The sequence below is a fragment of the Chanodichthys erythropterus genome, chromosome 18 (assembly GCF_024489055.1).
Source record: "Chanodichthys erythropterus isolate Z2021 chromosome 18, ASM2448905v1, whole genome shotgun sequence".
NCBI lineage: Eukaryota > Metazoa > Chordata > Actinopteri > Cypriniformes > Xenocyprididae > Chanodichthys > Chanodichthys erythropterus.
In genome coordinates this window covers 27,578,810-27,604,573 of record NC_090238.1, presented here as the reverse complement: position 1 = coordinate 27,604,573, position 25,764 = coordinate 27,578,810, and the positions used below count along the sequence as shown (strand labels likewise).

At 36.7% G+C, this 25,764-nt stretch overlaps 3 protein-coding genes across 4 annotated transcripts in view; 1 reads left to right on the top strand and 2 right to left on the bottom strand.

Annotated features, from left to right (window-relative positions):
* supt7l (SPT7 like, STAGA complex subunit gamma) lies at positions 1-10,091 on the bottom strand. Of its 2 annotated transcripts, none has more exons than XM_067366732.1 (5): positions 9,955-10,091; positions 8,336-8,822; positions 4,655-4,979; positions 4,312-4,549; positions 1-1,352 (listed from the first exon to the last, which is right to left on the bottom strand). In XM_067366732.1, exons 2-5 carry the CDS (start codon positions 8,764-8,766, stop codon positions 1,090-1,092), a joined length of 1,257 nt encoding a protein of 418 aa, XP_067222833.1. In that variant the 5' UTR covers positions 8,767-8,822; positions 9,955-10,091; the 3' UTR covers positions 1-1,089. The 2 variants fall into 2 exon arrangements, with proteins under 2 accessions (XP_067222833.1, XP_067222832.1); XM_067366731.1 differs by lacking the exon at positions 9,955-10,091 and adding an exon at positions 9,516-9,647.
* On the top strand, positions 9,862-21,502 carry slc4a1ap (solute carrier family 4 member 1 adaptor protein). The gene is made up of 14 exons (XM_067366730.1): positions 9,862-10,669; positions 11,720-11,915; positions 12,000-12,128; positions 12,592-12,652; positions 12,837-12,976; positions 14,123-14,283; positions 14,373-14,442; positions 14,532-14,724; positions 15,599-15,704; positions 15,805-16,045; positions 16,345-16,452; positions 16,584-16,660; positions 17,100-17,169; positions 19,585-21,502. Exons 1-14 carry the CDS (start codon positions 9,881-9,883, stop codon positions 19,632-19,634), a joined length of 2,391 nt encoding a protein of 796 aa, XP_067222831.1. The 5' UTR covers positions 9,862-9,880; the 3' UTR covers positions 19,635-21,502.
* A 181-nt stretch (positions 21,503-21,683) lies between these two features.
* The window catches only part of si:dkey-16j16.4 (uncharacterized), a 39,136-nt gene continuing 35,055 nt past the window's right edge, over positions 21,684-25,764 (bottom strand). The window contains exon 6 of the mRNA XM_067366733.1: positions 21,684-25,274. Coding sequence (XP_067222834.1) covers positions 25,149-25,274 — 126 coding nt within the window. The 3' untranslated portion in view covers positions 21,684-25,148. The remainder of the gene's footprint in view (positions 25,275-25,764) is intronic.

Below are 25,764 nucleotides of genomic sequence, written 5' to 3'. Positions count from 1 at the left end.
TTAAGATAGCTTCTTGTTTGTTTAGAAGCCTGCACTGTCCAACAAAATACATTTTAGGATGATAAATTGTAACATTTTGTTCAGAAAATCCTTGCCAATTGCAATTATCATAATTACCACAACGTAAGTGTGTTTTCAGTGTGCTGTAGTTTAGTTCCTAAAACACTACTTAAAAATGTGATTTTAAACTCCAGATTAGGGGTGTCTTATATAATCATTGTGTGAAAAATGATACTGCAAGTACTGTAAATAAATGTTTCTTGCTCAAATACAGTATTACAATGAGAATCAATGAGAAGTACAAGTAAACTCAAAAGGCGCATTAGAGTTACCACAATTTGAGGGGTAAAACATGCGTATTTGTCATGAAAATAAGGTCACAATGCATCTACAAATAGAACTATGTGGCTTTCTTTTGATTTTGGGGTGAAATACTGTATGACCAGGATATGTTTTTGTGAGAGAACTGAAATAAAACGTCCTTGAAGTAGCCACTGGAAGCCCACAACAATTCATTATGGAAGCTGTGTGATTGCTATCAAGTGTTGGTTTCTCTTGACTGAGTCTCAGAATGCATTGTTACCTGGTGAGGGTGAGAAGCTAAATTTACACTCAACCAGACTGATTTTAACAAAACAGTTTTGCCGCAGGTGGCTAAGACAATACCTCTGCTGTGTCGCCTGGGAATGTGCAGGTAATGAAATGGTCTGCTTATTTAACATGCAGATTTATGCATGCTGTAATTAATTTGCCATTACTCCTTGATTGATGTCCCTGTGTGTTTTGAAGCAGACATCAGGCTATAATTACTCCCCATGTTGCGCTCCCTCCATTGTTTCGTTACAATAAACAGATGCTAAATTTACCATGGCAAACAAGTAATTGTCCTGCTCAATAATTGGGTAAAACAGTGACCGTCTGCCATTTGCTGGGAGATCATTCAAACACGCATGGTATTTGTTTCTTTCGTTTAATTTCACTAAAAACTTCCATTCAAAGGTAAAACATGTAGTCCCAAAAGAAGGTGGTACTATGCATTACAATGATTGTGGAAGTGCTTTCAGTCTCTTTATTTAGACGATAAAATCACTATACTTTTCTCATCCGTTTCTTTGGCCGCTGGGTGAAAGGTGACGTGCCCATGAGAGAGTCTGGTGAATGGGACATGTAACTTCCTTCTGAACCGCCAGGAGATGGTGGGATGCCAGCTTCACTCATAGTGGACATGGGACCCTCTTCAAAGACGTCGCTGCCCAGAACCCCATGACCTGATACCTGGCCCTCCTCACTGTCCTGAGGTTCCATCTTCACCTGGGCTAGGTGCCACAAGGGAGAGCTGTTGCCTGCTGCTCCTGTTGAAGATTAATCTGGATTATTAACAGACTTTCCGAATAATGCAAATCCTTGCTGTTTCCATTATTATGCTCTTTTACAAAGCCTCGGGTTACGTTCGAAATCGCATACTGTCCGAATAGGTACTACATTTGATTATGACAGTGGACTGCTGCAAGCTAGTGGCAAAAACATTATTATTTATTATTCAGAAACTGCATTTGGAAAGGAAAATATATTTTCGTATGCAAATTTTATTAAATTCTATATTTGAGATAAATTGCTTAACGCTTGACAGCCCTAAAATAATTCTCTGTAGATGTGCTGAAGGCGGAAACACCTGATCCATAATAAGTAGAATTCTGAAGTAGTTGTGTGGACAGTTTTGCCTTAACTCATCCTCTTTAAAGTACCACCACTACAGCCGCTTGTGTAACAAATTCGGTGCCTTCAACAATAAATTTCAAAGACAATCGCAGTCGGACGTTAGATTGCCTGCAGTGAGCAATGCTCCTGTTATTATGCAGAATTCACATGTTGATTTGTGAGGTGTTATTTGCAGATTAAAGGACAACACTTCTCTAAAGTCTGTTGCTGATTCTTTATGCTGTGCTGCTCACTCCTGATTGTCTGTCAGAACAAACGGATGACTGCTTTATAAAATAGCTGCTGTAGAAAAAAAAAGGATAACAAACAGCTAGACTTCAATTAGATGTTTTGAATGCAATAATTCTAGTCTATCAATTAAACCTATTAATTTTGTGATTATATGTGGGCTTTGAAAATGTTATAGTAATTTACACCATGGGTTTTCAAACCTCCACGGGGCCACAATGGCGTGCTTGGGGGTCAGCAGAAAATTTGGTAGAATTTTTTTTTTGTTGTGATTAACAATATACAAAAAAAAAAATAAAAAAATTTAAAATGTTTCTATTCTTATGTTTTTGACTTAAGGACAATATAAATATATACAATAAAAATATATACATATAAAAGTATATAAGTGTGTGTGTATATATATATATATATATATATATATATATATATATATATATATATATATATATATATATACATACATATACATACACACACAAACACACATTTATATATATATAATTTATTTGTTTTTTTCCCCCTCACTCACTGAATAAATGGCACTTGATAGATTTATGAAAACATATACCTGCCTTTATATTTTAGGAAAGGTGTTCCCTGCACAAAGATAATATTTTTTTGGAATGCTTAACATCAGAAAGAAGGAAAAATAAAAATCCTGATTTAGTCCATACTGTATATCCCAAAGATACAGCTGACCAGGGTGTGGTGAACATAATGCAGCCTAGTTACACACAGCTTCCTTAAGGTTAAGGTTAAGGTTAAGGTTAAGGTATACTTTATTGTCCCTGAGGGAAATTTGTCTTGCGCTAAAAAATATAGTCACTACATCAACATAAAGTAAAAATAACAAAATAACACAGCAACAACAGCAACAACAACAACACATACATTAAAAACCACAACCAATCAACTAAACATTCAGATAACCCACTGACTAGTCGAATACAAAAGCATTTAGTTCACTTCAGATTTCAAATTTGATCATTTAATCACTACCTGTGTCATCCAAGATGTTCATGTCTTTCTTTCTTCAGTCAAAAAGAAATTAAGATTTTTTAAGGAAAACGTTCCAGGATTTTTCTCCATATAGTGGACTTCAACAGGGTTCAGCCAGTTGAAGGTCCAAATTGCAGTTTCAATGCAGCTTCAAAGGGCTCTACACGATCCCAGCTGAGGAATAAGAGTCTTATCTAGCGAAACGATCAGTCATTTTCTAAAAAAAAAAATCAAAAAATTTGTATACTTTTTAACCACAAATGCTCGCCTTACTCTAGCTCTGTGATGTGCCACACATTACATTGGAAAGATCATGTGTGAAGTAGGCGGGAAGTACCAACCCAGTGTTTCAAAAGATTTAAAAATCCAGGATACGCACACGAAAGGACCATTATGAACAATAAATCACAAATACATATATATATGTGTCATTCAACATAAAACAACTTTTGAACAGTCCTCCTCCACGTTTGTAAACACTGGGTTGGTACTTCTGCCTACATCACGTGTGACCTTTCCAATGTGACTACGTAATGCGTGGCACATGCAGAGCTAGTGCAACACAAGCATATGTGGTTAAAAACTTTTTTTTTAGAAAATGACCAATCGTTTCGCTAGATAAGATCCTTATTCCTCAGCTGGGATCATGTAGACCCCTTTGAAGCTGCATTAAAACTGCAATTTGGACTTTCAAACTGTCATCCTGGAATGTTTTCCTCAAAAACCTTAATTTCTTTTTGACTAAAGAAAGAAAGACATGAACATCTTGGATGACATTGGGGTGAGTACATTTTAATTCTGAAGTGAATTAATCCTTTAAAAAAATTGTTTTATTTAGACCTCAAAGAATAAACTGTTTATGAAGATGTCAAAGCGAATGGTGCATTGCGATGCAACGTGCAACAAAGGATGTGTCAATACAACACCATCATACGTTTCCAGTGAAGACAGCCTCAAACAGCTGTGTTGCGTCATGTTAAAAAATGCACCCGGTGCAGATACGTTGGGGTTTATTTTAAGCAAGATGCTCACATTTGCTCTAGACAGAGTGTTCTTCTACTCGCAGCAACCCAGTTCAAGTATAGCTAATATGCTGGACCTTTTACTGAAACTAGCCTATTTTTACCTGTTGAAATATGCTTTCACAAGCACCCATATGAGCTGTATTTTGTTTTGAAGGGGGATGAAAATATGCTTTATGTTTGTAATTCCGCTAGATGCCACTAGTGTCGCAAAAACTACATACTTCACATTTAAGGGACTCTAAAGTAAAGTATGAATAAATAGCATGATTTTCTTTTGAACATTTAAACTTGTCTTTCTTGTGCACTAATAAGGATCCTTCAGAAGGGAGTGAGGTACCTGATGTGTGAGGGGAATGTCCTTCCTCCAGTCCTCCAGCCAGTCTTTCACTGGATGTTCCCAGCACACCGATGGGCAGGGCCTGGTCACCTGAGGCCAGATCCGCTTCCATCTCCTCGTTCAAAGGAAACACAATATCACTCACTGGCTCCTCTTTAACCTTCAAGGGTTTGGAATCCTCCAGAGCCTTTTCTGGATTCACGAGTCTCTCGTACTCTTCCGAGAGCTCCTTACTGACCTACAGTCAAAGACGACACTAGTCAGTCAGAGTCAGAGCAATGTCAATAAAAGCTATATGTACAGTCATGTAGCCGAAGCTGACAGAACATTGGAGATATCTCACCTGCAGCATGTAGCTGTGGTAATCTTTGATGCGGACCTGCCAGAAGCGTTGAAGCGCTAGGACGCTGCCAATGCCCACCTCATGAAATACCTGTTCCACCACATCAGGGAAGGGTGTTGTGCCCTTACAGGCCTCTCTATCAACAGCCACACGCAGTAACTTGGTGAGCCGCAGGTAGTGTTCGTGAACCATATCGGTCAAAGTCTCCAACACGCTCTCATTTGCTGACTCAAATCCAGCATGAGCGAGCACTGTGGCGACCGACTGGTACAGAAGCTGACGGCAGGACAGCCAGCTCAACTCAGTGACTGGTTCACCTTTACCTCTAAAAGGAGGGAAATATGGAGAAATTGGGAAAACAGGTGAAAGATAGAGAAGAAAAAAACGATTTTTAGAATCACAGGACAATAAAGTGTGGACTTTTTCTACACAATCTCAAAGGAGGAAATATTTCAAATGTGCCGGTTTAAATTTGTTGCTAACCAATGTGTTTTGTTTTGTTTTTTAATAACTAATGATATCTAGGTAATAGTTTCATATTCGTAATCAGAATCAGAAAGAGCTTTATTGCTAAGTATGTTTGCACACACAAGGAATTCATTTTGGTGCCTGGCTGTTCTGGTGCTCGGTGCTCTGTAGCGCCGGCCAGATGGCAAAAGTTCAAAAAGAAGGTGGCTTGGATGTGACCCAGAGTGATTTTCTGAGCCCTTTTTCTCACTCTGGATGTATACGGTTCTTTGGAGGTTGAGCAGGGGAGCACCAATAATCCTCTCAGCAGTCCGAAGGGTCCTCTGTAGTCTTCTGATGTCTGATTTTGTAGCTGAGCCAAACCAGACAGTTACTGAAGTACAGAGGACAGACTCAATGACAGCTGAATAGAACTGCATCAGCAGCGCCTGTGGCAAGTTAAACTTCCTCAGCTGGTGGGAGCCTATGTGACTGTCCATTTCAGTTCTGAGAGATGGTAGAGTCCAGGAATCTAAATGAATCCACTGCAGCCACAGTGCTGTTTCATGATGGTAAGTTGGGGAGTGCTGGAGGGTTTCTTCTTAAGTCCACTATCATCTCCACTGTTTGGAGCATGTTCAGCTCCAGGTTATCACTGCACCAGACTGCAAATGACGGGAGTGCAATTTGCAGGAGTTTGTAGGAGTTTGACAGAGGGGTCTTTGGCGTGCAGTCATTCGTATACAGTATATTTCATATGCATTTGATAATATTTCATAATTTGTATTCATGTTGGTATTGTATGCATTTGATACTATTATGCTATTTTTAAAAAAAAGTTGGCAGAAACCTAATAAACCTGCTGCTGTCTATCTCTCTGATGTTAAATAAACAACACAACACAGAGAGAAAATGACTCACTGCTCTTGACTGAATAACTTTCGTAGCTTTAAGAATCATGGTATGTTTAATTCAAACAGTGAAGTCTATGTAGTGTTTTATTTTTGCATTTTTTTATTCAATGTCTTGAATGCTACTGTTACAGCAAATACTCTTACTGTAGCTGAAAATATTAATACACCATTTATTCAATTTGTATCTTATATTGCATTTGTCCTTTTATTTATAATAGTAGGTATGAAATGTATGAAATCATTTCCTGCTTTGAGTTTTGCTACATATTTTGTTTTCTACGAAAAAATAAATATCTGCTTAATAAAGTTCTCTTTTAATGAATTTCATTCTTTCAATGAGGCTTTTTTTTCTTCATTATAATAGAAAGATCACCCTGACATTTTAACTTTATGCACCCATCAAATATCTTTCAAAATTCATTTTAATGCAGAAATTAAAAACGTGTTCATCCTAGAAGTCATTTTATGTAGGCTATGAATTGCATTTTAATGGATCTTTAAAATATTTTTAGGCAAACAATGACCAATATAATACAGTCCACAGCATAAATGAGTACACCCCCTCTGAACAAATACAAAAAATGTAATTTCTTTATGATCACTAATACAATTCATGGAAAGAATTAAAAATGTATTAAACATATACAGTTGTGCTAGAAATTATTCATACCCTTAGTAAATATGACCAAAAAAGGCTGTGAAAATAAATCTGCATCGTTAATCATTTTGATCTTTTATTTTAAAAATCTACAAAAATCCAACCTTTCATTGGAGAATAATAATTTTAAATGGGGGGGGGGAAATCTCATTTTGAGAGAAACGATGCAGATTTATTTACACAGCCTTCTTTGGTCATATTTACTAAGGGTATGAATCATTTTTAGCACAACTGTATGTCATTAATAGCCATAAAATAAGTAAATTAGCCAATTTTGTTTAAATTAAGGATTGCAGAAATGAGTACACCCAAGATTTAATTAAACAAATATATAATATTCTAGTACTTAGTATGACCTCCATAATTTTGAATATACTGCTCTGACTTTTCTTGGCATGGAGTATACAAGTTCATGACAAATTGTAACATCTGTCCTGTTTAACCTTAAATGCCCACAGATGCTCAAAAATATTAAGATTGAGTGTAGTACATGTCCACAGAAGGTTTTTCGCCTTTTTCGCCAGTGAGAATGCATATCCTCATTGTCATGTTGAAAAAATGCCCAACAATGCAGGGAATGAGGAAAGGGTAACATCTTCCGTTTTTTTAAGTTTGTGTATTAAATTACACAGTGGTGTGGGAATTCATGACAGCATTGATAAAGCACAACTCCCTCACACCTTCCGCACTCATACATCCCTATATAAGAGCTTCACTCCACTGAACTTTACTGTGGGAACCAGGCACTTCTCACTTTACTCATTCTCCAGCAACACCATAACATTTTGGATGCTTTTAGATCCAAAATGATTGATTTGGTCTCATGAGACCTGAGTATTGATTCCCAGAATCTATATTTTGAAAATATGGGCTTTGGAAATGGCTAACTGACTTTGTTGTGCTTTGGCTACAGTAGGTAGTTCCAGTGAGAACAACAAACATGCATGCCATTTCTGCCTCTTACTCTGTGAGATAAACAGTCACTCTTTTCATAGCTTTTGCTGGCTCTGAGACACTCACTTGGTATTTGTCCTGCTCTTTATCTAGCAAAAAAAAAATCCCTCATCACTAAATGAAAGCTTAAAATGAAGGCCTGATTATTTCAGGGGCCTTGTCACAAGTCCATTGTTTTTGAATTTCTGTGTTACTTTTGCTATATTTTCATACTTAAAATGATTTGGTAATCCTCTTGTATCACTGTCCTCTTTTGTGCTAAGAAATACATCTCCTGACAGGTCCCTCCCAAGTGGTTCCATTGTTGTCAGCATTAAGTCTGAGAATGATTCAATGGGCTATATAACACATTTAAATTGTCAAAAAATTACTTATCTTTAAATGTTTTGTTTCAACATACTTACCTTTTGATCAAACATTGCCTTAAACTTACACCAGAAAAATGTTATTTAATTTTATTTAGTAACATTTAGGAGGGTATACTCATTTTTGCGACTCAACATTTTGACACCTTGATAAGAAAATCTTATTTTCCAGAATAATTTTGACATGCTTCTTTGGTAATTGATTAAGCAGACTTGCTGGAACATTATATCTGTAAAGATCTCTGACATGTCTTCTAAGTAATTGAGTAATTGCTGACTTTCAGAAGTTATAGAGGGGGTGTACTCATTTATGCTGTGCACTGTACATGATGATACTACGTACTTGTAGAAGTCGCTCTCTGGGTCACTATGGCGTAGCTGGAATGGCTGTCGAGGAGCTTTACTATCCAGTGGAAGCAGATCATCAGGTACAGTGGGTGTGACAGGGCGGGGAGGTAAAGCATCCACATCCTCAGGTTTGAAGACACCCTGGGGATCTAATAATGTGGGCAGAGGCTGTTGGCCCTGCTGGGCAGCAGCAATGAGACTCCGGAGACGACGCGCATGCTGGCTCAGCTGCACTGTGTGGATTGTGAGGCTGCAGGGCTCTGAGGGGATGTCCAGCATGGTGGTGGGACGTGGACGCTGTGCAGAAGGTTGGTGCAGGGGAGGGTCCTGCATCTCCACCTGACGGAACTCGCGCTGCAGAAGGTCAAAAGAACTGCGGCCCGAGGGAGCCGAAGCCACTGGGAGCTCACCCCAATAACGCATCATCTTCACACAGTGCTGTCAGTGCTTCGTTTGACAGTGGTACAATTCTTCAGGACAATCTGAAAACCATAGAAAAAACTGTTCAAGTTGACATTACTATCATTACTATAAAGAAGTATCACAAACATTTCCTATCACCTGATGCACATGTAGAGGTTATGGATGATTACCTTCAACATAAAAAAACAGCAACAACAATAAAAACATCTGTTTTCAAAATTTTCAATTTATCTAATTAAATATACCATAATGTGCACACATAAAATTATTTAATTAAGGTATTGATATAAAAAATGTAGTATTTGTTGTGCTGCCTTTATTCAAAGCAAATTGTAAAAAAACAAAGTGTTTAAACAAAGTTTTTAAAAAAAAAGTGTATTACAACAATGACAATCTAACGTTAGACAATCACAAATTCAAAAGTAAAACAACAACAGCTATAATAGTCCTAAAATATGATTCATTTCTTTTATCGTTTTTTCTTTTGATTTTGGTATGAAAGACCTGGACATGTTCTTGATAAGATTCCCTTTCAGTACTGAAGATTACAGTAATTTCTAGGTAGAAACCGAATAATATACTATAATATGCATATCAAAAGTTCATTTTCTTTTTACAAACTTTCTTGCTTTCGTTTATTTATTAACTTAAATTTTAAATTGACACTACACAACATTAGACGCCCTGCAGACTCCATGTTTAATGTAACAATTATAAAGCCTAATCATCAGAAAACAAACTGCTTGCTTTACCTTTTATGAGCAGATAATCATAACGATGAAGGATGGCAAAATAATGTAATATGTATCATTTATTATCAGTTACTTTCAACAAAAACGACATATAAACGATGAGCGGTTGTCAGGTACAACACTCAAATATTTCCGTGGAAAATGTAAATAGTTCCTAGACAGTGAAGATAACGGATAATGATTTAAGATGATTAATTGGCTATAAATATATGTCAAATAATTATTATACATCCACAATAAAGTGTTCTGATACATTTCTAGTTATGAAAAAAAATTAGATCAATCAATATCACAAATTCAAGACTACAGGAACGGAATAATTAAAGTGTTACACCAAACACACCATGTCGACTGCTGAACACACGATGGAGTCTAAATGCAGTGGGCAAATAGAAAATAATCTCACTGAAATGGAAACAGAGAAGAGCTCGGACCCTACCTGTGATGATAAACAGGACGTCACCAGCACTAATGAAAACACAGATGATCCTTTTAAGAAACCGGTTATTTTCGTGGCTCCGTCTCTCACGGTGAAGAAACCAGGAGGATCAAAGTCAACCAAGAAATCCACAGAAGAATTAAGCAGCAGCAGGTCAGAGAATAACGACGCAGATCTTGATACTAAACAGCAACAACCATCTGCAAAGCCCACAGACACTCAGACAGACCCATCGGATCATCCATCATCCGAGAGATCAGAGGCACCGAAGGTCCAGCCCAAACCAAAAGACATCAGACCCAAGATCCCTGCCAAACTACCCCCGGCGGGCAAATTTCCCCCGCTCCCGTACACTGAGCCCCCGTGGGGGTGTGTTCCTGACATCAGCTACTCATTTGAGCTGCTGAAAAATGGAGCGATACTAGATACGGTCCCTCTGACCCAGAGTAGTTACTTCGTGGTGGGTCGGCTGCCGGTGTGTGATGTGTCTCTGGAGCACCCGTCCATCTCCCGCTATCACGCCGTGGTGCAGTACCGGGGCAGAGCTGGGCAGGACGGAGTCGTGGGAGAGGAGAGGGGCTTCTATGCTTATGATTTAGGCAGCACTCATGGGACTTTTGTGAATAAGAACAAAATACCCCCTAAAACATACATAAGGCTCCGAGTGGGACATGTTATAAAGTTTGGGGGAAGCACGAGACTCTTTATTTTGCAGGTATGTGTTTATTAAAAATAGCACATATACCACACTTTGACTACCTGATAGAAATCACTGTCATTCCGTGTCTAACCAACCAAATTTCAGAAACTCAGAGAGGTATGCACTATGAAGTTGTTTTGATAGAGGGAAATAAGATGCATTTCTTAAGTATTATTTGTTCTTCAGATATTATTCTTTAAATCTTCTTAAAAGGATTTTAAGATATCATATTCAGAGTTATAGGCACACAAACCTTGGAAAATGACTTGATGTTTGGTAGAAAAAAACAAAACAAGATAAATTTCTAGTTTCAACATTATTTGCTCTTCACATATTCCTCTTTAAAAAAAACAACAACTAACAGCTGTATTCAAAGTGAGTCATAATTAGTTGTTGACCACTGAAAATGTGTACAATTTAACAATGTACTTATGGAGCCACACTGAAATCCCCATATTTTTGGGATTGAACCATTTAGGGCCTTAAAATGAAGAAACCAAAAGAGAAGTTTAAAAGGATATTAAGATATTTTTTGGAGTAAAACTGTAAACTTAAGGCAAAAAACACAAGATGTGCTTTTTCCCATTTTTGAACAGTCACTGTTGGCATATAATACAAAAAAGATTGCTAAATTCAACAGATTTTACCAATAGACCTACCAAACTCTGTGTAAAAAAGTAAAACGATGCCGCCATTTTTCTAAAGTCATTTTTACCCCCCCCCCCCCCCCCACCAGAAAAGAAATGATCAAAATCAAGATTTTTTTGACACGGAACGATCCTGTGTTTGTTCTGAAGAACTCTACTGTTACTAAAAGTCCAGCAGTTGATGAAATGAATTTTTTTATTTGAATGTAACTAATGATTGGTTGACCCAATAATTATTATATTATTTAGGTTATTTTTATATTTTTATTAAGTAAATGACATGTAACTAACATTTTTGCCTTTTTTTTTTTTTTTTTTTTGATTAGATGTTAAATCTCGTAAACAGATTTATCTCATGCTCATCAGTATTATTTCTTGAGCGAGAACATTGATTATTCTGGATTACGTCTTTTCCCAGGGTCCAGAGTTTGACGAAGAAGCAGAATCTGAGCTGACGGTGACAGAGCTCAGAGAGCGTGCTAGAAAACAGAGAGAAGCCCTGGAGAAGAGGATGATGGGTGATGGCTCAGATGAGGAGGAAGAGAAAGAGGAGAGTGAATCCAGTGCTACAAGGAAAAGCTCCTCAGAAGATATTGGCTGTTCTTGGGGAATTGGTAAAAAAGACAACAGATGATCCTCAATTATAACTACCTGCCTGTTTTTAGTGAATTTACACATTGTCTTTGTTATTTGTTTAGCTGAAGAGGCAGCGCCAGAAGAGGATGAGAATGAGGAGAATCCATTTGCCACAGAATTCCAGGAGGATCAGGAAGCAGCATACTTAAAAGATCCTAAAAAGGCTTTACAGGGCTTCTATGATAGAGAAGGTAAAATATTAACTCAAGACAATTAAAAACAGAAAACTTTTTATGCATTTTGTCTGTTCATTTACACGACAACCACGTTTTGGGAGTTTCATGGTGCAAGTTTTTGAAAACTATACTGATATTGCCTCCATGTAAACAATAAAAACGCATATTTGTGAAAACAGTGATGTTATGTGAATGCGTATTACTACAGTCTATAGGCGCGTACCCGCGTAGTGATTTTTTACAAAGTGATGTCGCCATCTACTGGCCTGGCAGCATAATACAGCCTTTTTAGTCCTTTTTGCGGATCCATGTGAAAGGGGATTGTTTTCACAACATTGTTGTCTGAATGCAAAACTTTTCAAAAACGCAAAGGAAAACTTCCCGAATTATAGTACATCGTTGTTGTGTAAACGTACCCTTAGATATAGAATCATGAAATTTCTGTGAAGTCATTTACATGAATTTATTTTTGTTTCAGGAGAAGAACTAGAGTTTGAATATGAAGAAAAAGGCCATGGCACTTGGCTCTGCAGAATTAAGTAATCACTACATCTCTATCTACAGCCAAATCACATTTGCACCTTTTTTGGTTTTATAGCAATTTAACACCAGCTCAGTGTTCAGTGGCTATACAATCTCCACTTAATAATAAACAATACAGGTGATTTTGGTAACATTTATATGGAAGTTGAAAATATCTTGTTTGATTTCTGTGTCTTTTAGGTTGCCAGTGGATGATGCTCTGGGCAGGCAGCTGGTGGCTGAGGTGACCCACTCTGGGAAAAAGAAAGAAGCAGCTGTCCAGTGCTGCTTAGAGGCGTGCCGCATGCTGGAGGCCCGTGGTCTTCTGAGACAGGAGGCAGGTAGGCAGACAACAAGCAGTCACACCGAAAGCAGACTTAAAGGGTTAGTTCACCCAAAAATGAAAATTCTGTCATTTATTACTCACCTTCATATCGTTCCAAACCCATAAGACTTTCGTTCATCTTCGAAACACAAACATAATTTACAAATATTTACAAGATATTAATCTCCAACACGCGTTCACACAACATCGTCTACTTTCGCATCAAAACCACATGCATGCATTGTGGTGATCTCGTGAACGCGCCTTGGAGGTAAACATTTTGTAAATATGTATATATATTTTATTGCGTATGGACTATTTTTATATTTTGTAGTATACTATAAAAGTATGGGCCATAATAAACTACTAAAAACAAACAACATTCATAATCTAATAATCAAAACGTTTTTTGTGTTCCCTTGCCATCTCTAAATAATTTTTCAAATTATAACATTGTTTATTATGAAATGCTCTTAATATGCTGATTAATAATGCTAAATGTATGGGAAAAAATCAAAACGTCTAAAGGTGCCATGTGTTAAATGGTCACAGACCTGGTTTAGTTAAATGGTCGGGGTCATCTGTATAACAGATAAAAATAATTGTATTTTCTGCATTCTTGTTTTCTGAAGTGTTTCAGTGCAAGTATCTATTTTGCGGTTTACTGTGTTTCTGCTACTGTTGTGAAAATAACCACATCATCTGCAGCTCTTAATGTGGCACTTTACGTCCTTAGCAGGAGAGAGAAGTAACACGCACAGAGCAGAAAGGGCTAGAATGAAGCGCGTTTGGCTTTAGATAAAAATATCAGAGGATCTAGCGCCGAAAGATCATCACCATAAACGACCTTGAGCACTTGTGGTGTGAACCACTCCATTGTTTTGACGTGATGTTCACTTTAAGCTATAGAAATGGTAAAATGGCACAATTGTGTCCCACGGTCTGGATGGAACCAAGAATTACACATTTGAAATTCCAGTATTATGACAACATTATGCTTGCAGATTGCAAGTAAAGTACCTCTCAGTCTGCGCCCTCTAGAGTTTTATGACTGAAATAGATATTTGTCATTGAGAACCTGTAATAATGCAGATTTTATTTTTTTATTTTTTTTACCTCATGTTAACCCACTCACACGCATTCCATTTTTGTCTCTTTACAGTGTCCCGCAAACGCAAGAAGAAGAACTGGGAAGATGAAGATTTTTATGACAGTGATGATGACACGTTCCTTGACCGGACAGGTGCGGTGGAGAAGAAACGTAAGGAGCGCATGAAGAAGGCCGGAAAGATTCAGGAGCGTCCTGATACATATGAATCACTGGTAAAGAACCTGCATCATATTTCTTTTGTGATCACCCATGCTCTGTGTGTGCTGTACCTGGTACTGATGTAATACATTTTCTTTCTTAGCTAACCAAACTGGCCAAGGTTGAAAAAGAGCTGGCTGACACTGAGAAAAGGCTCAATTCCTCTGGGAAAGGTGTGGTGAAAGTCTGTGTCCTTATTTGTATTTTTCTCCAAATTTCATCATGTAAAAGGCTACACTTTCTGTTTGTTGTGCTCCTTCAGGAGGCTCCAGTTCTTCCACAGAGGATCCACTGGATGCTTTCATGAGCGCAGTACGGAGCGAGGTGGCTCTGGATGGGGTGGAGAGAAAGAAGCTACATTTACATGTAGCTGAGTTGAAGAAGGAAGGTCAGAGACTTCGCAAGCTAGCGGATCTGGCTAAACCTACCCAGCTGCCCTCATTACAGCCCGGCGGGTGAGCTCAGTGTTCCCTCCAGATCCGACTGGGCATTTGAATATAACATGCATTTCATTTTGGATACTTGATTTACTAAAGGTTTAAAAACAAAACGTTCTCTTTTTGCCAGCACACTTTTCTCTGTTCAGCATTTGTTTAGAACAGGTGATTCCCCGGAGGTTGGAGATTTAGCTGCTCCATGTCAACCTTTCTCGCTCGTTGACAACTAACCTATGCCAATCCCACACCAGACTCTTGCTGGAGCAACTTTTCTCTATTTATGGACATGACGAGACACGCACAAACGAGATTTTCATTTGATAAAACTATTGTCAAATACACACAGAAACTCAAAGGTCTTCACTACAACCCAACAAAATAAATGTTTGGCTTAACTTGATGAAAATTATGAAAGAAATATATTGGTATTGTACAGCAGAATGTATTTCTCAAAGTAATAATAACAATAATAATACAGTTTATCAAAACACTTTTTTAAGAAATAATCTGAACCTCTAAACCTCTGTTGTTCAGCACTTTGTTTGCCAAAAATGTGTAATTTTATTACATTTTAAAAGTTTAATTATATTTAAGGCTGTTCATTTGTGTGATTACCGTTGTTTTTGTTAATAAATTTGTATTAAATCATAAAAGGAAAGAATCCAGAAAAAAAAAAAAATGATAACAGAGTTTCTTTAGAAGAAAAAAAACATTTCAAAGGGCAATATTATTGTAAAAATTTTATTTAATTTAGACATCCTTTTATTTATTAACTTTTTAATTAATTTAACCACTAAAACGGAATCCAGAAAATGTTTAATAGCATAACAAAAACCAATAAAACTGATTTCATAGGGTCCTAATTGTGATTTTTTTTTTATATATATTACAGCTCTAGTCAGTCCACAGACAATGAGAAACCTAAGAAGTTATCTCTGCCTATGTTTGGTGCCATGAAAGGAGGGAATAGATTCAAACTGAAGACTGGAACTATTGGAGTGAGCCTTTTTAAATTGATATAGAAAAAATAGATAATTACATTCAAATGAGTACTGAGTTAATTAAATATAACTCTTTCTCTCTCACCTAAATGAGCAGACGTTGCCCCCAAAGCGTGCCAATCTGCCTGCTGAACTCTTCAATATGAAGGAATTGCCCCCTGGTGGTGAGGAAGAGGAAGAAGAAGAAGAAGAAGAGGAGGAGGAGGCGGAAGAAAAAAACAAGACGACTAAGGATGGTGTCACAGACGGTGATATGGAGGATATTCAGTCTGCCGATTCAGTCAGCTCAGAACATGCCAGTGCAGACAGAGCTGAAACCCTGACATGCCACCCTAATGGTTAGACCTTTACCAAAATATCTACCCATTGCCTTAATAGCAGGTATTTAGGAATGTGTTAGGAATTTCAAAATGATTAACTCTAGATTTGCAGCATAGAGCATAGTGTAATTCTATTTCCGACCACAAGTAGGCGCTGTTGTGCTGCTTAACTAGTGTGTTATTTGTTGTCCACCTTTGAGATTTGTTCACAGAATCCAACTAGAATCTACTACATTAGATAAAATCTAAATTAACCTGTAATCCATAGGTTCATATCTAGTAGGTATTTACAAAAACATTTCTATTTGTGTGTCTAGAGAAAGAAGACCATGAGGACCAGCCTGCTAAGATAGCTAAATCTCGTGAAAAAGAAAAATCCAAGTCATTCCATCTTCAAAAGAACAAAAGTGACTCTCCTCCAAAAGGTAGAAAATCATATATTTTGTGACATAAAGGTGAAGTTTCTTCCATTGGTTCATTGATCTAACATCATTTTTAAGTGAATAATGGCTGATAATTGTCTGATCCACTTTAATTATGATTTATATCCCAACAGAAGGAGTAGACAATGGTGTCTCAAATGTCCAGAATCCAAAGACAAGTACAAAGAAGAAAGTTATGGGCCCAAGCAGGGTAAGTGTTTTAGTAATTACTATTTATGTAAATGACTCTACTGAAGACATAATAAGATATGTAACCAAATATTATTTAACTAAAGTGCTTAATAAACCAATTATGAATTGTATTTATATTGGCCCCAAAATAATAAACAAAGTGTGATTTATTTCATTGGTTTTAACAGAAATAAACTGTTTTGACAAGAAATGTTTCTTGAGCAGCAAATCTGCATATCAGAATGATTTTGTTTAGTCTGCATGTTCTGAGATGCAAGTCATTTATGATAGAAAAAAGAGCCACAGTTTCTTCCCCAATTGCATTTTTTATTACAGATATTTCGCGCCAATTTCACTACTAATAAATTTGCTACTTTGTTTTCAAACATAGCTAGTGAGGTTCTAGTAGTTGGTTTTCTTCTGCCCTGATATTGATATATTTCTACCCATATTTCTAGCCTCCTGTGACCATGTCCAAGCAGTACCCAGAGGACGACCCTGACTACTGCGTTTGGGTTCCTCCATCAGGTAAAAAGCTACCCTTCTTCATCCGTGTAGGCTGTGATATTATTATAAAGTTCTACCCGTACTGTCATATGAAACCCTACATAGCTTCTTATTTCTTTGTGCAGTCAGAAAAATGCATCAGAAATCAAGCGTTCTTGGCACTTCACCCTTTAATCTCAATTTACAGGCCCTCGCTGAACACTACTAAACATTATTTTCAGTGATTATTAGCTTTTTTGATCTTAGGACATTTCAAACACAGTTCTGACATTTCAGAGGATTAGAGAAGTTGCATTATGGGAAAACATTAATACCAGGCCAAGGAATTTACTTTAAAGTCACAAGGTTATTACAAGATAAGGTTCTCTTTATTTCTTAAAATAATGATTTCCAGTTTCTGCCAGAAGCCTTTTTTTTCTTGCTTTGGTGCTTAAGTTTTAAGTTGTATTCATATTATGCATTATAAATCATGTTAAGCTAACCTAAAACAAAAGCAAATGGTCCTCATCACTACACTATATTAACCATATGGTTATCTATGACATCGAAAGATAAGGATTTAAGGATGTAACGTTGGCCTAAAATGTTATATACTACCATTTAAAAGTTTTAGGTTGGTAAGATTTTTTTAAATGTTTTTAAAAGAAGTCTCTTCTGCTCACAAGGTTGCACTTATTTGATCCAAAACACAGCAAAAACACATTTTTACAATTTAAAATAATTGTTTTCTATTTTAAAATGAAATTTATTCTTGTTACCAAAGCTGAATTTTCAACCTTATAAACATTTTTCCTTTTTTTTTTTTTTTTCAAGTTTGGGGTCAGTAAGATTTTTTTTTTTTTTTTTTTTTTTGAAAGAAATTAATAAAAGACATTAATACTTTTATTCAGCAAGGATACATTTAATTTACATTTATAATGCTACAAAAGCTTTTTTTATTTCAGATATTTCAGATAAATGCTGTTCTTCTGAACTCTTTGTTCATCAAAGAATCCTGCAAAAAAATTGTACACAACTCTTTTCAATATTGATAATAATAATAAATGTTTTTTGAACAGAAAATCAGCATATTAGAATGATTCCTGAAGGATCATGTGACATTGAAGACTGGAGTAATGATGCTGAAAATTCAGCTTTGCATCACAGGAATGCATTCAATTTTAAAACGTATAAAAAATAAAACCTGTTTTAATAATATTTCACAATATGACTTTTTTTACTGTTTTTGATCAATTAAATCCAGCCTTTGCTAGACTTCTTTTTAAAAGCTTTTGAATAGTAGTGTATTTTAGAGACTTTCACATTAGACTTTAGATATTTTTAAATTGTTGACCATTTCCCATAATCCTTTGTATGTATCCTTTCCTGTTGACAGACTGAAGAATATTAGAATTTTATTGTATGAAAAAATCTTCACATAAAACTGGTCTTTCTCCCATTTACAATCTCAATAAATGTCAGTAATGGAAAAAATAAAGGGTAACACTATACAATAAGGTTTGTTTGGTACTGAGTTAGTTAACAAAGAGCAATACATTTGTTACAGTATTTATTAATCTTTGATAAAAATACAACTGTTCATTTTTAGTTTGTTAGTTCAGGTCCATTGATTAAATAATATTAACAAACACATTGTGATTTTAATAATGTATTAGTAAATGTTGAAATTAACATTTAACTACACTCTAAAAATGCTGGGTTAAAAACAACCCAAGTTGGGTTGAAAATGGACAAACCCAGCAATTGGGTGGTTTTAACCCAGTGGTTGGGTTAAATGTTTGCCCAACTTGCTGGGTAGTTTTATTTAAACCAACTATTATTTAAAAATTGCTATATGGCTAGCTTAAAATGAACCCAAAATAGTTGGGAAATTAAAAACCAGATGCAATTAGAGACAACAATAATAGACAAAAGGTGAATGTTTATAAGCTTTAATATTTTATTAATATAAATTTAATAGTTTATTCATATACATTTATTAATAAGCAATTTAATAAATGTTTATTGTTTAATAATTATTCATTGAACATTAATAAATGTTCATTTCCAACATACTTTGGGTTAATTTTAATTAAGCAATACAGTAATTTTTAAACAATAGTTGAGTTAAATAAAACTACCCAGCAGGTTGGGCAAACATTTAAACCCTACCTCTGGGTTAAAACAACCCAATTGCTGGGTTTGTCCATTTCCAACCCAACTTGGGTTGTTTTTAACCCAGCATTTTTTAGAGTGTAAGAATAATAAATAATTTAGAAGTATTTTTCACTGTTCATGAAAAAAAATAAAAATAAAAAAAAATTGTTTGAAATTAATGTTTTTGACTTTTAAATCACATCATGGAAGCATTGCAAATGCTATTTCATGTCTTTAACCAAACATTTTAAGCGGGTGAAACAAAGACATGATTTTATCCTGTGTGTCTGTTTTGAACAGGTCAGACTGGCGATGGTCGGACACATCTGAACGATAAGTACGGATACTAAATACAACAAGTGAAGACCGCCTCACTAAAATGGAATCAGCCCATCCATTCATCTTAGCCTTTAAGAGTGGACTCTCTGTGTCTCTGTATTCCCAACCTCATACTTCATCTGCAAACAAGGAACATTTTGACTCGAGTAGCTCAGATGAACTGAGATGTTTCTAGCACTTGGTAATGGAAACAGTTTGGTCCTGTGACTAATTTTCACTTCCCTTCGCCCAATTTTCATTCAAATGCATTCATTTTCCACACCTGGTCTGGGATGAAGTTGCCAAGGATAGTTTTGTGGTAGTTTTGAAGGGAAAAGATCTGTTTTCAGGATTGTTTTCATAGGCACTTACTGACTGGTTCGTCTGCACGCTAGCATAACAAACAATTTCAGCGGTCCAGAAAAATGAATTTCTCGAACTATATTTTGGAGTTTCACTTTTCTGCTTAGCCAATTGGAATATATTGGCTTTGACATTGCATTTGCTTCAAATGAATCATGCCGGTGTCATGCCAGTCCACTTATGTTTAAGCACTGCTGTTGTTGACAAATCTCTACCCACAACTTGCTGTTCTGGGATCATTTTGACAGCCTTAAGCAGGCTCATTGAGCACTCAATCCGCCGTTCTGGGTCGTTCTCTGAGCAAAGCCGGACTCCCTCCTCAGTTTGGCTGAGTGGCCACGCTCCGTATGGCGAGCGCTCCTGTTGGATGTGATTCTGTTGACTGCTAACGATGCCTCCTCGGAGAGAGGCGGCTTTACCAGCCATCTGGACACTTGCTTGGCATTCTAGGATTGGGAGCAAGCTGTTAATGAATCAGTTTGTGTGTGAGCTCTGTGTACATTATTTGTGTGTATATTCGCTTCTCTTGATATTAATGAAGAGTGACTCAGTGTTGGTGATGTGCGAGCGTGTGTTGGCGTGTCCAATGAAGGATTAGGCCCCCCACGTTCACTACTACGCGCTGGTCTCTCCCTCTGTTTATCCAACCCTTTTAATTCTCCATTGTTTGGAGAGTGTGATTAGTCGCATAGAAATTGTGTATTTTGTTACGTATATTTTGTAAAATAAACTTTTTTTTTTCCTGTCTCTCGCCAACAATGGGGGCTTGTGTTGAGTGTTTGGGGTCTTTTAAAGTTTTAACCCTATAAAGGCTACTGTATCATCATCTCAAGGCCTTTAAATGATCATCATTATTAAAACTTTGCTTAAAGACCTGTTGTACACATTCTACTGCATGCCTTCTTGTCATCTGACTGATAGTTTAGACTTTTGTTTAGCAAGTAAAAGTGATTCTAAACACACAGTACACATAATTTAGGCTGTGTTTGCATACCTTTGCTCAGTTTGAGCCTCTGAATATTTTTTATTTTTTTTCCTCCTAGAGTGCGAGTTTAAAAAGCCTGAAGTATCAAATATGATAATCAACTTTTTTTTGTTGTCATAGTCGAAAGGTACAATAAACTTTCTGATTTTTATCTTATATGCCAGGCTTTATATAATATGGTTGAGGCATGTTCAGGCATGTCTCTGGTTACACTCACTGGCAAAATTATCAAGCACCAAACCCACTAAAATACTTTAATGTACAATATTATCACTGATCTTTTAAAGTAATGTTAAAGGTTCAATAAAAGTTGCTTGCCACAAAAATAAAATAGGACGGCGGCTATTTGCACTGCGTAATTAGCGATGGATGCTATTCACACTATGTGAAAATAGCAGTATTTTCTTTTACTAAGTGTAAATAGATTTATATGTAGTACAAATATTGGCAGATACTGTTTGCATCTCAGTGTATTGTAATATTATATTATTAAACATTATGTAATAAAAACAACAAATTCAGTGTATATCTATTACTTTTGTTATATTTTAAATGGATGCTGCTTTATTGTGACATTACTAACCCTACCCATTACTTTAGCCCCACTACTAAATACACATTAGGAAATTTATTTCCACTTTTTGTATATTTTCTTAATTTTTATTAAAAATATCTCTCCGGGCTGATTTGCAATGGGAAAATAATACGTTTGGGAAAATAATACGTTTGGGAAAAGGCGGATTCAAACTCGGGTCATTCGCATTAAAAGCTAGCAACTCTTGCCTTGACAGTATTTCTTTTTATAATTTTGTTTGGCTCAATCACACAATGGTGGACGGAGTTAGTGTAAATAGCTTCTGCCATCAAGGCGGGCTATTTGCACTTGGTGTAAATAGACACTGATTAAATAAATAAATAGCCTTCGATCGGTTTTGTCAAAACAGATAAGAAAAATGTTTGCAGTAACACAGTAAGGCATTCCTGGAGTTCTAGAGGGTGTAGAGCAGATTACCAATCACATAATGTAAATAAGTTGTCACAGAATAAGAATATGTGAATAACTTAAATTTGACAAAAATGTCAGATAGAACCTTATAATTCCAAGGGGACGATATATTGATGTATAGGCAGACCATGTTATAAGCAATTTTATCACATTTATATTTAAGGATGTTTAATGATTGTGACTACACTGTCTTTTACTGTTCATCCCTGTGCATTTCCTTGCAACCTAGACTTTCAAGTCATGATAGTGCCATACAGTATTTTGCAACACAAGTGCTTTAGATTACTTTGCAACTGAACAATCAACTGAACCCATTCCAAACTCTAAACTGAGTGTGTACATACTGCTTATCCTACAGGAAACTGGATTCGATAGGCATCAGATTGAACTGTATTATTCTAGGGTATCTTCTGATCAGGCTGCACACACCCATCTTGATGTCTTCATTCCTGGCTTATTTCCTTCAGCCCCTCATCATAGTCGAGCACTGACGTCACTCTCTGGTTCCCTGTACACAAACACACAGCTTATTTCTCTGTTTGGGATCTGGCATGGTTAGGCCTGTGGAATCAGCCCACGCTGGAATGAGAATGCTCCTTTAGGGTGGATATGGAACCTGCAATGTTGGCAAGCTCGGTTGTCGCCCGACAAACACAAACACCTTATTACATTAAGAAACAACTATCGTGAGATTGGAAAGTGGCTTTTGTAAGGTTATGTAATGTAATCACTAGTAAAATGTGAGTCAAACATTTAGACAGCTCTTGCTTACACTCCATCCACCCCCAAATGATGGCTCAAAGTTGATAAAAAGCTAATTAAACACCATGTAACTTTTCTAGCAGTTTTTTGGTCCACAAACCATGCATTTTGCAGAAGAACATTGTTTTGGTTGTACTTCGATTCTGCATGAGGTAGCCCCAGTAGTAATGAAAAGATTTATCTTGAACTATGTCATGTATAAACCTTAATTAAACAATTTAATAATCAATTAAAAAGGAATTTATACCTTTTTTCATTTATACCTTATGATATAACAACCATTGTGTCAACTCCTCTAGGGAACACTAGGGGCGCAGGGTGGTGTAAAGGCAGGAACACACCAAGCTGACGGTCGGCCGACTAAGTTTTCTCAGTGTGTTCCGCACCGTCGGCTGAAGTTGGTCCTCGTCGGCCTTTTTTCGGCCGATTCGAAATGTTGAATCGGCGTTGGAGCTCGTCGGTCCGTCGGGCCTTCTGATCATTCTGATTGGCTGCTCAGCTACTGCCGCCTGCTGTTTCGGAAAGGCATTTCATCTCACGCAGGCGCAGAACTGACGTGCTGCTTGGCCGTCGGCTGTTTAGCGTCGGTTTGGTGCATAGTGTGGCAGGGCAACTTTGGACACTGACGCTGCCGACGTGAGCCAACCCCCCAGTTTGTTTTCGTCGCCACTAATTCGTCGGCGTCGGCTTGGTGTGTTCTGGCCTTAATAACCCAGAAAAGGGTCAACATCAGTTCCAGACATGCCTTTGCAATAAGAAAAAGCATTTGAAGAAAATTAACAAGACACAAACTGGGAAGAAACATTTATTCCCCTCATTTTAGGCATAAAGACAGAAAAGGACAACTTTTCACGTTGCAATCATGTACTGTAATGTATGTCCATATAGCTATATTTAAAAAATATTGTATTTGTTTCACATAGATACATTTAACACCTAGGTGAAACTTATGCAACAACTATGAATTATTGTCCTTATTGATCACCCTCCGGTTGGCCTAGCTTATCGACCCTTACGGGTTCCAACTGCAGTTTACATTCAGTATTAAAGTATGCTGCTAAGTACATTACATCCATAGTCAAAATCCTCAGAAGAATAGTTTCTGAAATATACTGCATGGATAGGATTCCTGTTGTCCACATATCACATGTTGAGTTCTGTAATTTTCTACACATCAGAAGAATAACACATAGGCTATGTTCGGAATAGCATACTAGCATACCCATGTTACTATTTCTGCAGTATGTTGTTTGTATACTGTGCACAGTATGCATATTTTCTGGAGAATACTACTGTATATCCCACAGTACATTGTGTTCAACTTTATCTTTCATTTAAAGTTTGATTAATGACTGAATGCAAACAAACCTTCCCAAATAAACAACATACCTTTTGCAACATTTATTGCAAATATAATGTATCCTGTTTCACATTCTATTTTTTTTATTTATTTTTTATAGTAAACAGTATACAGTGTGTACTGCAGTACGCTAGTATTTCATTCTGAACACATCAACTGTGTGTAAGGGCTATGATTTAATCCCTGGTGTGTGTTCAAACAGTGTCAAACATTCATAAAACTAGATATTGATGGCAAAAGTCATTATATTTTAGGTACATAGTACTGAGTATGCTACATAGTAAGGCGCACATTTAATATATGATGTTGAAAGACTCTAGTATAGTGTTTTTTTGTTTTCCCCGTTCTCCATTTGAGATTTAATTACTTTGGAATACATATCAGATAATCTGTGATTACTGACACATTGTTATGGTCAGATTGCGTAACATCTGAAGTCGAACAATGACTTGGAAGATCTGTCCTGTGCTGTCATTATGATTGTTAGTTTTCCGGTTTACCCTGGTTATAGAGCAAAAAGCTTTATTTTATTAAAAACCGGTTTTAATAATTAAGGCCCATTCTGGCATCAAACTGATTGTCTCTCATCACATTTCGCTGTCTTAACAACCAAATGCCTTAAACCTAAATAAGGTCTTACACTTTACCTTCAACCCAATGGTCACAACATAACCACGTGGCCCAATCATCAGACGTTATCTACAAACCGCTGACCAATCTCTGCTCACTCCTATTAAACACATCAGAGAAACCACCAAACCATTTGGTTATGGTTTTATAGATAGCGCAGTGGTCATGGCCTTGTCATTATAATAAGTTCTAAGTGGGTTTCCTGAGAGATAGAGAGGATGAGACGGCTAAAGGCGAAAGGTTGCGTCTCCTCATTCCTCTCATACATTCTGGCCCTGATCATATTTCCTGTTTTGTCCACAAGCCTTATCACAGGGCCTTTGTTCACACTAATATCCTGCAAAATAAAAGGCAATGCAAACATACATTGTCTTTATGTTGGGGATTTTTGGTCCACAAATTTGTGATGTTTTGTCTTTGCAAATTTCCAGTCCTTTCCCTCAAGTACACGGAGGTTCCTCAGCAGAAAGCAGGGGGCTGCAGGGCGGAGCGTTGCTCAGAGGGCGGAAAGCGAAGATGGATGGATCGTAGGAGTATCGGGGTGCGTGACGGCCGCCACTCAGGTTCTGTGAGGGAACCACAAACAAAACAGAAAAAGATGAAGTGGGAAGAAACTGGGTTTGGTTTATTAGTGAAGTTACCTTTATACAATACAGATTGTTTCAAAGCATCTTTATTATTCAGCCCTTTCAATGACTGTGTAAAGTTAATCAATTATTAAGCAAGTTCAATTCAACTACAAGCAGCTCTACAGAAGGCAATAGTCATTATTCAGCTTGAATAAAAACTTATATTTGGGATTTAAAAGCCATTTAAAATAAAGAGATTAGATTCGCCTAATCAAACACTTAGGAAAGAGTAAACAAAGAACAAATTAATATTAAAGGGTTAGTTCACCCAAAAATGAAAATTCTGTCATTTATTACTTACCCTCATGCCGTTCCACACCCATAAGACCTTTGTTAATCTTCGGAACACAAATTAAGATATTTTAGTTGAAATCCGATGGCTCCGTGAGGCCTCCATAGGGAGCAATGGACACTTCCTCTATCAAGA

What these genes read in the sequence shown, in the direction of transcription:
- supt7l (XM_067366732.1), bottom strand. Translation starts at nt 8,766, where the DNA reads ATGATGCGTTATTGGGGTGAGCTCCCAGTGGCTTCGGCTCCCTCGGGC. An exon ending in CCAGAGAGCGACTTCTACAA is followed by an intron (nt 4,980 to 8,335) that starts GTACGTAGTATC and finishes CCCTCCTTTTAG; the next exon opens with AGGTAAAGGTGAACCAGTCA. An exon ending in ACATTCCCCTCACACATCAG is followed by an intron (nt 1,353 to 4,311) that starts GTACCTCACTCC and finishes AATCTTCAACAG; the next exon opens with GAGCAGCAGGCAACAGCTCT.
- slc4a1ap (XM_067366730.1), top strand. Translation starts at nt 9,881, where the DNA reads ATGGAGTCTAAATGCAGTGGGCAAATAGAAAATAATCTCACTGAAATG. An exon ending in TGGCTGTTCTTGGGGAATTG is followed by an intron (nt 11,916 to 11,999) that starts GTAAAAAAGACA and finishes TTATTTGTTTAG; the next exon opens with CTGAAGAGGCAGCGCCAGAA. An exon ending in CGTTTGGGTTCCTCCATCAG is followed by an intron (nt 17,170 to 19,584) that starts GTAAAAAGCTAC and finishes TGTTTTGAACAG; the next exon opens with GTCAGACTGGCGATGGTCGG.